This window comes from Phyllostomus hastatus, unplaced genomic scaffold (genome assembly GCF_019186645.2).
Source record: "Phyllostomus hastatus isolate PE091 unplaced genomic scaffold, TTU_PhHast_1.1 phas_scaffold_78, whole genome shotgun sequence".
NCBI classification, from domain to species: Eukaryota; Metazoa; Chordata; class Mammalia; order Chiroptera; family Phyllostomidae; genus Phyllostomus; species Phyllostomus hastatus.
Genome location: NW_025334041.1, coordinates 65,324,316 through 65,338,222, shown reverse-complemented (window position 1 = coordinate 65,338,222; position 13,907 = coordinate 65,324,316). Strand labels below are relative to the sequence as shown.

At 43.9% G+C, this 13,907-nt stretch overlaps 1 protein-coding gene and 1 pseudogene across 1 annotated transcript in view; one reads left to right on the top strand and one right to left on the bottom strand.

The window, feature by feature from the left end:
• The first annotated feature begins 1,188 nt into the window (after positions 1 to 1,188).
• SNRNP200 (small nuclear ribonucleoprotein U5 subunit 200) overlaps positions 1,189 to 13,907 on the top strand; it is a 29,164-nt gene continuing 16,445 nt past the window's right edge. The window contains exons 1-15 of the mRNA XM_045828777.1: positions 1,189 to 1,367; positions 1,756 to 1,919; positions 5,790 to 5,961; positions 6,688 to 6,880; positions 7,335 to 7,390; positions 8,654 to 8,752; positions 9,096 to 9,248; positions 9,357 to 9,456; positions 9,593 to 9,729; positions 10,285 to 10,368; positions 10,464 to 10,637; positions 10,920 to 11,057; positions 11,295 to 11,450; positions 12,019 to 12,189; positions 13,604 to 13,797. Coding sequence (XP_045684733.1) covers positions 1,323 to 1,367; positions 1,756 to 1,919; positions 5,790 to 5,961; positions 6,688 to 6,880; positions 7,335 to 7,390; positions 8,654 to 8,752; positions 9,096 to 9,248; positions 9,357 to 9,456; positions 9,593 to 9,729; positions 10,285 to 10,368; positions 10,464 to 10,637; positions 10,920 to 11,057; positions 11,295 to 11,450; positions 12,019 to 12,189; positions 13,604 to 13,797 — 2,036 coding nt within the window. The 5' untranslated portion in view covers positions 1,189 to 1,322. The remainder of the gene's footprint in view (positions 1,368 to 1,755; positions 1,920 to 5,789; positions 5,962 to 6,687; positions 6,881 to 7,334; positions 7,391 to 8,653; positions 8,753 to 9,095; positions 9,249 to 9,356; positions 9,457 to 9,592; positions 9,730 to 10,284; positions 10,369 to 10,463; positions 10,638 to 10,919; positions 11,058 to 11,294; positions 11,451 to 12,018; positions 12,190 to 13,603; positions 13,798 to 13,907) is intronic.
• Positions 3,225 to 3,900, bottom strand: LOC123812084 (annotated as a pseudogene).

Here is a 13,907-nt window from a genome sequence, read left to right as displayed (position 1 = left end):
ACTTTATCCTTTTACAGGAGACTGTTGTTGAGGATAATTCATTTATTTTTCAAAAGCAAACAATCTCTAAATAAAGTACTCATTCAGCTGTTAGTTGCCCTGCCACAAGTAAGAACTGGTAGATTGGGAGTGGGAGGGCAGGGGCTTTGTCGCCCGGGGGTGTCCAACCTTTTGGCGTCTCTGGGCCACACTGGAAGAAGAGTTGTCTTGGACCACACATTAAATACACAAACTAACAAAAACTGATGAGCAAAAAAAAGGTTTTAAGGAAATTTATAATTCTGTGTTGGGCTGCAATCATAGCCATCCTGGGCCTCATGCAGCCTGTGTGTTGGACACACCTGTAGGATAATAAATTAAGTTCAAGCCTTGACTGGTGTGGCTCAGTGTGTTGAGCATTGGCCTGCAAACAGAAAGGTAGATCCTGTTTGATTCCTGGTCAGGGCACATGCCTGGGTTGTGGGCCAGGTCCCCCGTTGGGAGCAATGCAAGAAGCAATTGATTGATGTTTCCCTCTAACATTGATGTTTCTCTCTTTCTCCCTCCTTTCCCCTCTCTCTAATAATGACATAAATGCAATCTTTAAAAAAAATACTTAGTTCATAGTCTGCCAGGAGGGCAGCTGCCTTCACCAAGGGTTCCTGGAGAGAGCCCTGCTGTGGTACGTGACAAGTGTTGGGGAGCAAATTGAGGGACCCAGCTGGCATAGGGCTTTAGGTAGCGCAGATGGGGGAGCAGAGTTTTCTTTCCTTTTTTAAACATATAAATCCGAAGGAAACTAACACACACACACACACACACACACACACACACACACTCACTCGGGTTTTCAGTTTCCAGGGGGAAATTAGCCCTTCCTTGCCTGCAGAGCTCACAGAAAGGTTGTCAGAGTCCAGCGGGTAGAAAAGCGCTCGGGTTAGGACAGGGGGTAAGCAGGCCTAAGCTTTGTCGTGAAGCTGAGTTTCAGGAGTCGAGGGCTGAAGTCCGAGTTGTAGGGAGACTACGTGTCGTCCCTCCTAAGCACCAGGTAGTGGTCAGAAAAGAGTCCAGGGGTGGGGGCCCGTCCCCACATTGCGGACCTAGAATACGCCAGCCTCACCCAGAAGGCCACGGGGCAACACCGCCTGCCTACGCACCACCGGAAACACACCCCGTATTTTGGGTACGCAACCCGGAAGCGGAAGGGGAAGGGATCAGGTTTGTGTCCGCCTCTAGTTCGTTTCCTCACCGTTTTTCTGGCCTCGCGGGGTTGCTGAGCGGTGGGCGATTGTAGCGTGAGGGTTAGGGGAGCGGATCGCTGAGATCCCGGAGCGGCGGCGGCCATGGCGGATGTGACCGCCCGAAGCCTGCAGTACGAGTACAAAGCGGTGCGTGTGGAGTCGGGGAGAACTCTGATCTCCGGAGCCGAGTGGGGAGCGGGAGGCTGGGGCGGATGATTTAAGACTGAAGGCCTACAGGGGAACCACGAAAGCGATATACCCACCTTCTCCTAGATGTTACTCTCAACGTGTTCGCTTTCCCCTGTGTGGGTTTTAATGGGCAGTGTTAGGAGCGGCACTGGCTTACGGATTTGCTTGCGCTTTGCTAACGCGCAATTATGCAGTGCTGTTTCTTCCTAAGGAAAACATCTTTTTTATTATCAGCGCTGAGTTACTCTAATTTTAGCTTCCTTTGGTATCATCCTCTGGTATCCTTGTGATATAGGATTTGGCCCTGCTCATGTCAGAACTTCCATAATATTGTGATCTGTTTCAGAACTCGAATCTCGTCCTCCAAGCTGACCGTTCTCTCATTGACCGGACTCGCCGGGATGAACCCACAGGAGAGGTGCTATCCTTGGTTGGGAAGCTGGAGGGCACCCGGATGGGAGATAAGGCTCAACGGACCAAACCACAGATGCAGGAGGAAAGAAGAGCCAAGTGAGTATCAAGGGGAGAATGATTTTTCTTCAGATGCAAAGCCCACCCTCACATGATTATTTGAGCAGCGTTTTTGCCGAGCTGCTGAGTGCAAAATGAGACATTAGTGGCATTAAAACAGCTTAACGAAGGCAAAAACAACATGGGAGCTAAAAGGTTCTTTGGCCTTAACAAGTGTACCTGAAATGGAAAACAGCTTTTAGACTTTTTTTTTAATCCTCTCTGGAGGATGCTTTCATCGATTTTAGAGCGAGAGGAAGAAGAGAGAGGGAGAGAAAAACATCAATTCTACATATCACTATTTCTGAGGACAAAGTTGTAACTGTTCCTCATCCATTTTTGTCATGCTTATAATAAAACATAAAAAGCACTCTAAACACAGTAACTGTCATTCTTACTAACCATTTTAATAAAAAGGATAGCAATTTAAATCATTTTACATTTCTTATGTTGCACTACAGTTATTTTACATGAAAGAACTAGTTGATGTATCATGACGATACTTGGAAAACAGCCATTCACATCCTCATCTATATTGGATATTTCACAGCCCAGTTAAATAAATTTTCTATTACACACCAAATCACCTAACAAAGCAAATCTTTATGCTAATCCAGTTTGAAAGAATATAGTCAGTATTTACTATTACTGTCTTTGGGAAATACATTGACTTTTAAAAATATTTTAATCTGTCATAATACCTGCTAATAACATTTGAGCAATAACAAAATTCATTAATTGTTGAGTCTCTGTATGACTACTTTTTAAATACAATGTTTATTTTTTAAAAAAATGAAAAGAAAAGGTGTTTTTTCTTTTATCCACTGGAGCAGAATTTTATGAAGAGACATAATAAGAATAATTCTTCAATGCTGACTTCTAAGCTATGGTTTATATAACTTAAAAGTTAAGTTCCCATCATTCTGCTGCAAGGTATATTTGTTGCAGTAATAATAACCAATGTTAGAGTCTTTGAAAATCATTATTATAATTAAAAGTTTAGAACAGCATGATAAAATTGATGGCAACCTCTTGAGTCCCATTTTAATTTAGTTGTACTTCCAAATAACACCTTTAAATGTTTTCAAATCCTCTGATTTGCCAGCATCGGTTTAGGACTTTTTTTCATTGCTCTGTGGTGTAACTTTTGGCATCAAAAGGTATAAAGCAGTTTTGATTTGTGATGAATAAAATAATCAAATACTAAAATAATACCAGTGGTTCCCGTGACAGGGTAGATATCTCTCTTCAACTCTGTTCTGCCCAAAATTATAGTAACATTTTATTTCTCTCTCTGAGAATTTATTAAGGAAAGGAAATCACATTCTTTTTTTCAATCATGGTGAAAAACTGCTTCATAAGTTCATGTGTTGTAAATGCCACTGCTTAAGAGGAAATGCAGTGAAGGTAGTTCAGAGATAATCCACGACTTAGTCCTTTCTGAAGTCCATGCTATCCACAGATGTATGCATAGTCTCCTGCATGGTAAGACACTTCAAATTCTGGAAGAACAATTCCTCAATGCATTTGCTTAAAAGTTACATCAAATGGGTAGGACATAGTCTGTGCTATTCCTCCAGCAATACCACTGCAAAGTAAGTTTTTGTGATTTTTCTGAGAAGGGTTTGCCAAGGATAGGGGCATGGGCAAGCCTGATAGTCTTTCTGGCAGCAAAAGTAAAAAATGAAACACCTACATATGGAGCCATTCCTAAATAGGCATTAGGCCTCTAAAAGCCAAGGAAACCACCTTCCTCTGCATAAAGTCTTTTGACTGCATGAATAATTCTGTGTAAGTATGGTCTCCTTTCACTTGGAATGCTAGGCTACTCTAACCAGGACAAGAGGGAAAGTGCAGAAAACTGCTGTCATAGCTGCCATGGATCCACCCATTAATCTGTGCACGTGACCAGAAAAATCCTGGCTTTGTCGTAATTAACATTTTGTAATGCTCAAATGCCATAGGGAAAGATTTGAATCATTGCACCATTCCCTTTATACAATCCCAGGTCTCCCTGTTTTGGGGGAGTAGCACACAATGCAGAAAATACTCCTAAATGTTTGTAATGCTGATATTGAGCTTATAATAAAGTCTTTACTCAATCCAAATGAGCAACTGTTACAGTGCAGCACCCTACGTTACCAGTGACCAGGATCCTTCCAGTAGGAGAAGGAGAAGCCAGCGGTGAACTGGTGGTGAGCCCTCCGCCTGCAGCATTGTGGGAAAGAGGTTGGGCGCCACCAGGGATGGGGCCATGGCCATTGCTAGTACAGACAAGGCACTTACTGGTGTGTGTAGGACAGACTCTAACTTTTAGACCTTTTTCTTTTTTTAAAAAATTACTGGTTTTAGAGACAGAGGAAGGATGAGAGAGAGAAAAGAGACAGACAGACATTGATCTGTTGTCTCCTGTGTATGCCCTGTTGGGATTGAACCCTCAACATAGACGTGTGCCCTGACCAGGAATCAAACCCTCAACTTTTTGGTGTCTGGGGGCCTGCTGCAACCAACTCAGCCACTGGCCGGGGCTAGACCTCTCTAGACCTCTTTCTAATGTATGTGTTTCTGGTCCATAGAAAGATTTTAATTTTTTTCATGATATTTTCACAACCTTCGCTGTTCTTTGTCCCGGTAATTATTTTTCTTCCATTACTAACATCCCATCCCTTCTTCTTTCCTCCCCTGTTTCCCATTTCCTACTTTTGTTTTTATGAACTAATATTCAAGCATCCATGGTATAAATGACAGGTTTTTTGTTATTTTTTACTGTTTAGGAATGTGTTTCAAAACTTAAAAAATAATTCAGCTTTATCTTCCTATTGTTTTTTGACCCTGATCGTCTGTTCTCCTCCTCCCATGATGATGTCTCAAAGGTTCCTAGCCCCAGTTTTGATTAAAGTAGTTGCATTTGAAATGAGTTAAAACTTCATTGGTCTTTTACTTTACAAAGTATGACTTTTTTTCCAGTTTTGTTATAATTTGGAAATTGAATGGCAGTAGATTACTTTGATGCTACAGTTTATCTGGCTGGAAAAACGTATTTGAAAAACAAGTCAAAATCCCATTATATAATGTTACGCAAAAGAAAAAGTTTTCTTTCTTTCTTTTTTTTTTTTTAAGATTCTATTTATTTATCCCCACAGAGGGAAGGGAGGGGGAGAGAGAGAGAGAGAGAGAGAGAGAGAGAGGGAGAGAGGGAGAGAGAGAGAGAGAAAGAGAAACATCAATGTGCGATTGCTGGGGGTCATGGCCTGCAACCTAGGCATATACCCTGACTGGGAATCAAACCTGCGACACTTTGGTTCGAAGCCCGCGCTCAATCCACTGAGCTACGCCAGCTAGGGCTGAAAAAGGTTTCTTTTTAAATTTATTTTTTATTTTTTTATCTTCACTCGAGGACAGTTTTTCATTGCTTTTAGAGAGAGAAAAAAACATTAATGTGAGAAACAGTTGCCTCTCTTTTGTGCCCTGACTATGGACCAAACCCTCAATCCCGGCATGTGCCCTGACTGGGAATCGAACTTGCAGCATTTCGGTTCTCAGGACGATGTTCCCCACTAGCTAGCTGAGCCACCCCTGCCAGGGCAAAAAGGGTTGTGTTTTTTAAATGAATGAGATGTCTCACTCTAATAATGTTCAGTGCGTTTAGTGAGAGAATGACAGGACTCTCTATTATGGCGTTCCTATAAAGAAGTAACTCCTGCAAGTGAGTAAGGCCAAATGAGAATTATGTTTTGAGCTACAGGTTTATGTTTTTAAATACTACCTCTGTACCACGAAACTGTGAAGGAAAGAAGGGTGGGCTTGATTTAATCTTGCCTCTGGGAGGAAAGGTTCTGGTGGTTCACCATCATATTACATGTCTGTTAGGCGAAGAAAGCGTGATGAGGACCGGCACGACATCAACAAGATGAAGGGGTACACTCTGCTCTCGGAGGGCATCGATGAGATGGTAGGCATCATCTATAAGCCCAAAACCAAAGAGACCCGGGAGACCTACGAAGTGCTGCTCAGCTTCATCCAGGCTGCCCTTGGGGACCAGGTGAGGCAGCCAGAGGGAGAAGTCATGGTTTTGCGGAGGGAGAGAGTCACAACTGGAAGGCCCTAGAAGAATCTTGTTTGTGGAGGTTCCTCTGTGGGCTGTGCCAATTTGCAGAAGTGGCTAATATTCCCTGAGCACTTACTTTATCTGGGATAATACCTTATGTGTTTTCTCCTTTAACAGTCCTCATGTTAGCTCCATGATTAAGTGCTATTAATACTCATTTTCAGTTTTATTGAAGAGCCATGTGAGGCAAAGATAGAATCGCTCATAATTTTCCCAAGTCACAAAGGTTGTATTTGGCAGAGCCATGATAAGAACCAGGTAGTCAATATCCAGAGTTGGCTCTTAACCATTATACATGACCTTTATGTGTCCCAGAGAGGCTCTGGTTGAGGTGGGTGCTAGAGGAGGTGAGGACAGAGAATTTCCAAAAGTTGGGCAGGCTAGAGAAGACTGGAGTGCCTCTGCTGCCCAGAGAAATGTGTCAGGCTGTAGTGGAATTCATGTCTTGCTTTCTAAGACCACCTACCTAATCTTTTTAAAACAGGTTTTCTTTCAATTATGTAACTTGGTGGCATTTTTTATTTACATTAATGAGATGATCAGAACCTGGGATGCAGATTTTAAAGACGTATGACTCTTCATATCAGTTGTCACATAATGCTGGTCAGTGATGTTCTGCCTGTTGTTCTAAATTTTCTTTCTTTTTTTTTTTGCCACCAGCCACGTGATATTCTTTGTGGGGCAGCTGATGAAGTTCTAGCAGTCCTAAAGAATGAAAAGCTTCGTGACAAGGAAAGGAGAAAAGAGATTGACCTGTTGCTGGGGCAGACAGATGATACCAGATACCATGTGCTAGTGAACTTGGGTAAAAAGATCACAGACTACGGTGGAGACAAGGAAATCCAGAATATGGGTAACTGAGCTTCTTATGTCCTGATCATATTAACTGATCACTTGTTGACCCCTAAATGTGATATTCTAGCTTTAGTCATTAAAACACCAGAATGTGTCAGTTCCCATATTCTTTTTGGTGTTTATTGATGGATGGCAGAATCCCTAGAATAGAAGCCATTTATTTCTGGACCCTTTTCTTGTGTAGAACATGGGGAAAACTTGGGCAGAGCCTGGGGGATGCAAGTGGTTGGGCAAGCAAAGCGGGGTTGTACCCAAGCTTGGCAGGTTGGAGGAGGCCTCACTGGTAGCAGTACAGTTGATTCTTAATGTTGATCCTTGAGTGTCTGAGTCCTTGGACTTGAGCTCCGTCCTGAAGATAGGCAAGTCCGGCATTTGGTGAGGAAATGTGCTCTGTAGTGCCTCAAAATTCACTAACTGTTCGCTGTCCTCTTTCTCTAATCTCATTGTTTCAGATGACAACATTGATGAGACATATGGTGTGAATGTACAGTTTGAGTCTGATGAGGAGGTGAGTGTTAAAACAAGTGGACCTACTTTATTCTTGGTTTTTGAAATTGTTCTAGTGTAAGGAAGTTCCCTAACTGAAGCCAGATAAACTTGATGGTGTCAAACTTGGGCATAAGTATTATTTTGCTGAAAAATTATTATGGTCATCTTCAGGTTTGATAAAGCAAATTAAACTTACAAATTAACAATAATTTAAACTAAGTGCATCAGCAAAAAGAAAAAGATAAGTGCAGTGTATACCTTTATTGAAGGTGTCTGCTATCACGTTTTACTTCATTTTAACCTTACTATTGATAATGTCCTACTGGTCGATGCTGTGTCCCACTGCCAGTTTCAAAAGAATGTACATTTGCCCAAGAGCATAGGCATGTTTGGTACATGGATGTGTAAGTAATGGTTGCAGCATCCACTGAGGTTTGCCACCTAATTATAATTTCTTGAATATAACTAAATAGGAACAAGTGGGGCTTTTGAAAAATCTTTGCAAAGTTGCCCTGGAATTCTTGGTGTGTGAGTATGGCTCTGAAAGGTAAAATGCCGGCCTTGGAATTCTGTATGCTAGGACAGGAAGAAGGGGCAGTACCAGAGAGTCAGGAAAGAACACCATGCTGGCAGCCAGGAGGTCTGAATTTTGGTCCTGTATCTTGGGCAGGTCATTTTGCTTCAGTTTGTCCATTTAGCAAATGAGTGAAATAGTCCACTGCTAAGCCCCTGCCTGCAGTATAGTTAATAGAATTGTAGATTTTAAGTAGCAAGAACCTGAAAGAAGGCTTTGCTCACAGAACTCATACATATAACAAGTGCTTATCATTAAGTTCCTGCCTTAAACAATACTGTGCTGAGTCCATGAAATGGTGTGAGCCAGTGTGTAGTAAAGACTGGTGAGCAAGCCCAGTGTGGTCTGCACTTCTGGATCCAAGCATGTTTCTCCTGCTTAACTCTTCTGTCCTGTTTGTTGCGAGCTCTTTTAACATGCATTGATTGTATGTGTATGAGAGAGATTGTAGTCCCATTGATTGCCTTTATGGCACCCTCAGGTGAGAAGCAAAAAAGAGAGAAGCACCTAATGAAGCCATGCCACGTGGACTGAGAGTAGTGAGGTCATGTCATTGAATGTACTCTGGCTGAGGCTGACCTTGGTCTCAATAGACTGTTGGTTTCACCCCGAAGCCATCGCTCTAACCAAGTGATTCAGAGGAGAGAATCTGTGGGGATGTCAGGATCAGCTCCAAGTCATGGATTGGGGTGGGGGCTCTCTCCACAGGAAGGTGATGAAGATGTATATGGGGAAGTTCGAGAAGAGGCGTCCGATGACGACATGGAAGGGGATGAAGCTGTGGTGCGCTGCACCCTCTCTGCTAATGTGAGTAAAGTCTGTTTTTGTTCATGGCTGCAGGCCAGGTTCTTTCCCACATGGAGGTCCTGTGATACCATTTATTGAGCTCCCTTTTAGGGTAGGCCATAACAAACATTTAGTGTCTTGGTCTTAAGATTTCAGTCAGTCATCCTCCCCCCTAAAGGCATGTGTTGATGAGATCTTAGTTTGGTGTGCTCTCGAATTCAGTACAGCAGACTTTTTTTTCCTCTGGAAAGTTCTCAGTGGAAGATGGGCTACAGGTGGCGAGTAGAGCTCTATTGCCGGATGATGGGAAAGTAGTTGGGGGCAGACAGAAACATGGTGAGCTCAGTGCCTGCTATTTGTGCAGCTTGTGGCCTCTGGTGAGCTAATGAGTTCTAAGAAGAAGGATTTGCACCCCCGGGACATCGATGCCTTTTGGCTACAGCGGCAGCTCAGTCGCTTTTATGATGATGCCATTGTGTCTCAGAAGAAGGCAGATGAAGTGTTGGAAATCTTAAAGGTATGGCCAAGGTCGTATTTTTGCATGTAGTGTTATCTTGGGGGGTGGGGTGGGACAGTGTATGAAGCAGATGGCTGTGTCTTTAATCTGGTGTTACCTTCTCTGCAGACGGCCAGTGATGATCGGGAGTGTGAAAACCAGTTGGTGCTGCTCCTTGGTTTCAACACTTTTGATTTTATTAAAGTGCTCCGGCAGCACAGGATGATGAGTGAGTATACAGTGGCCCCCTCTGTAGTGTGTGTGCATGTGTGTGATGGAGACTGTTGCCTTCATAGCTTCTGTACATGTTTCATTCATTTTTCATTCACTGCCTCCTCACCTCTTTCTTCTTTTGCTGTTGTCAGTTTTATACTGCACCTTGCTGGCCAGTGCACAGAGTGAAGCTGAAAAGGAAAGAATCATGGGAAAGATGGAAGCTGATCCAGAGCTGTCAAAGTTTCTCTACCAGCTCCATGAAACAGAGAAGGAGGATCTGATCCGCGTAAGGGCTAGGCTGGTTATTCTGTCTGATTCCGGAGCTAGACTGTTTGCTTTAGAAGAGACATTAATTAGAAGATTGCAGCATAAAGTTAAATGCCTATTTTTAGGAAGGTGAAGAAATAAAGTATTTCTCTAAATTTTGTGAGATTTGTCAGTGGTACATATTAGAATTTACAAATTCACATTGGTGTGGCCGAGAGACCTCTGATCTGCTGTCTTTGCCCTCACGGCAGGCTTTTTCCTGTTTGTTTACATACAAAAATCATGGTTTCCTGAAAATAGAGGAAAGGAGATGTGTTTGCTGAACAGAGGAAGAGCCCTTGACACTGAATTGTTGACCATCTGTGTTTGAAACCCCTGCACTATGCATTGTCCATTAAAGTCCGTTTCCTTGCTTTCATCATCTAGGAAGTGTCTGAACAGAAATGACTGTCTTTCTGTTTTGGGTCTTAGCTGGCCAGCAGCCATATTTCAAGCTCAGCTAAGCAGGGACTGAGAAGTACAGGAGCCTAGAATGGTGATAAGTCATTGCCCTTTTTGTCTGTCCCCACTGCAGGAGGAGCGGTCCCGGAGGGAGCGAGTGCGGCAGTCCCGAATGGACACTGACCTGGAAACCATGGATCTGGACCAGGGCGGGGAGGTCGGTGTGAGGGCCCTTTCTAAGGCAGTGATGGATAGAAGCTCATTTGCTCAGCCTCCTGACTTTCTTTGTGTTTCTGTTTTTCCTCCTTTCAGGCATTGGCTCCAAGACAGGTTCTGGACTTAGAGGACCTGGTTTTCACCCAAGGGAGCCACTTCATGGCCAACAAACGCTGTCAGCTTCCAGATGGATCCTTTCGTCGCCAGCGCAAGGGCTACGAAGAGGTGCATGTTCCTGCACTGAAGCCCAAGCCCTTTGGTTCAGAGGAGGTGAGTTGGTTGCTTCTCTTGATTTTCTCCCCAGGTTACCTTCCTTCCAGTTTGGATTTCAACCCGTTGACCACAATGTGGCCTCATCTCGTAGACAGTTTATTTCAGAAGTGGAAACTTTTCTCTCTTGATTTTGAGCCCAGAGGATAATACTGATCCCTCTGGTCTGGTTCTTAGTGGAGAGGACACAGGGAGCTTGCCAGGAAATGTAGTCCTGGAGATCCCTCAAGAACAGTCTGCTCAGGGTGCTGCCAGTATAATACGAATGCCTCTTCTTTTCAGCAACTGCTCCCAGTGGAGAAGCTGCCCAAGTACGCACAGGCTGGATTTGAGGGCTTCAAAACGCTGAACCGAATCCAGAGTAAGCTATACCGGGCTGCCCTGGAAACAGATGAGAACCTGCTGCTGTGCGCTCCCACTGTAAGCACTGCCCTGGCTGCTGCTTTCTTGTGGAATGTGGTGTATGATTTTGGTGGCAGGAGGGCTTGTCTCTACCTATATACCCCAAATCTTCATTCTTTGATGAAAGAGATATTAAATGTTGAATAAAATTTTTGGGATGTGCTCTAGTCTCTGTTTTGATGGTGAGCCCATGGGAGTTAGGGCAGTGAACGTTCCCAGGTAAAGAGGCCTCCTCATCCTTGACCTCTTTTTCAGGGTGCTGGTAAGACCAACGTGGCCCTGATGTGCATGCTCCGGGAGATTGGGAAGCATATTAACATGGACGGCACTATCAATGTGGACGACTTCAAGATCATCTACATTGCTCCCATGCGGTCCTTGGTGCAGGAGATGGTGGGCAGCTTTGGAAAGGTAAGGATAGAACTCTTCTCCAGAAGATGTTGGCGGCGCTATCACAGGTTGGGGGCAGGCCCAGTGCTTCACTGCTTCTTGTATCAGGGCATCTCTGCAATGCCTCAGATGGTGTTTTTTTTCCATTTCAGAGATGGTACTTGACCCTGGTACAGAGTGGTTCTGAACCAAGAATGCGTTTGACCTGTCCTAGCCTTTGCAAGGATTTATCATCTTTCTGTCACCCTCTGCATAGCCGTTTTCTCCAGTTCTCATAGGCATTGTTGGAGTAGTTAGGAAGCCCTCACGTGGCTGGGGTTGATAATAGACCTGCTGGTGTTAGTCCATGTCCTGTGATCTACACATTTCCATTTCTCCCTCTTGTGTGGAGCTCTTGGGGAACCTTTGTCTGCTACATTTTCCCCAGTGTAAACTTGGATTTGTTCATATGGTCGATCTCATTCATCTGATAATTCTCTAATGGGCTCATACCTACTTCCAATACCCTGTGCTCAGACTTTTCAGACAGTTTGGTGCCAAGGCCCTCTGCAAACATTCTTACTTGACATCATGCCTTTACTCCACCCAGCGCCTGGCCACATACGGCATCACTGTTGCAGAACTGACTGGCGACCACCAGCTGTGCAAGGAGGAGATCAGCGCTACTCAGATTATCGTCTGTACCCCTGAGAAGTGGGACATCATTACTCGCAAGGGTGGGGAGCGCACCTACACCCAGCTCGTGCGGCTCATCATTCTGGTGAGCAGGGGGCACTTGTTGGGGCACAGAGATCAGTCTGGTCTAGGCCTTTTCTCCAGTTATTGGCCATTGTAATGACCCCTGTTGTCAGCATTGCTTTTACCATTAAATGATAACCTGTACTTCACTGAAGATTTCCCAGTAGGTGCACAGTGATTGCTGTTATTCTTTATGGCTTCTTTATGTCTGAAATATTTTGAGATAGATATAAACAGACAAAGAAAAAAGTAATCGTGTCCTCCCAGAACATCAGTGGGATTTATAAATATAAATAGTCCATTCTCAGAGGGAATAAGTAAGGAGTCAGGATATTGTGTCCCATAGAAGCAAAAGTGCCTGGGGATTAGTCACTCAGTCTGAGTGTAGTCCAAGTTGTCTGGGAAAGCAGAAGGAAGAGCTCACGTGTTGGTTTTCGGTGTTCTAGAACAGGGGCTGGCAGGCTGTGGCTGGTGGTTTTTGTTTTATTGGAGCACGGCCATACATACTGTTTAGATACTATTACAGCTGATTTTGTGCCACAGTGACTGAATTGAGTATTTGTAACAAGGGCTGTGGCCCACAGACCTAAAGTATTGACTATCTAGCACTTGAAGAAAAAGTTTGCTGCCCTGGTTGGTGGGGCTTAGTGGTTTGAGCACTGGCCTGCAGACTGAAAGGTGGCCAGTTCAATTCCTTGTCGGGGTACGTGCCTGGATTACAGGCCAGGTCCCCAGTTGGGGTATGTGAGAGGTGACCAATCGATGTTTATCTTGTACATTGATGTTTCTCTTCCTTTTTCCTTCCTTCCCTCCCTCTCTAAAAAAATTAATATCTTTAAAAGAAAGGAAAAAGGAAAAGTTTGCTAACTCCTGCTTTAGAGCTTTGTTACCCAGAGTCTTGGTAGAACTACAGAGTCCCTGGCCCCACCCCACAGCTGTGGAAGGGAAAGTGCAGTGTGCGTTTTAATGAGGTCCCCTGCTGCTTTGTTTCCATGCTAAAATTTGGGCGGCACAGCCTTAGGCCCTGTGAACTCGCCATTTGATGCACAGTATCTTTTGTTCTTGGTGAAGGTATTAGTTCAGAAGTGAAGCCTTTATTTGGTATAAATGTGGTTTGATCAGAAGCTTCATTTTCAGTAAAGAAAACAACCTTTGTGTCAAGAAATGAACCACTGAACCCGAAGTATCAGATTTTTTTCCTGTAAAACATTGTTTTACTAAACTGTATCGAGGCAGCTCATTGCAGAGCATATTATTTCCTGGGGTTGGGGGTGTTGATGGTGAATTTTGTCTCATCATTTGGTTTTTGTGTCTTGGGATTCCTTTTCTTATTTTTTTGGCATATTAGTCATATGCCTACAAAATGCAACTATTGTCAGGAAAGGGGGCTCAATTTTTCTAGTCTTGGAGGTAATTTGCTACTCTCCATTCCTTAGGATGAGATCCATCTTCTCCATGATGACAGAGGCCCTGTCTTAGAAGCTTTGGTGGCCAGGGCCATCCGAAACATTGAGATGACCCAAGAGGATGTAAGACTCATTGGGCTTAGTGCCACCCTCCCCAACTATGAAGATGTGGCCACCTTTCTGCGTGTTGATCCTGCCAAGGGCCTCTTCTACTTTGACAATAGGTATGAGGAGATAGGGAGAAATCGAATGAGGTGACCTTGTTGTCTTTCTCCTTTTCTATGGAGCTCTGTTGCATTGGGTTTTAGAAGAGCCTTTGGGTTTTGATATGGTA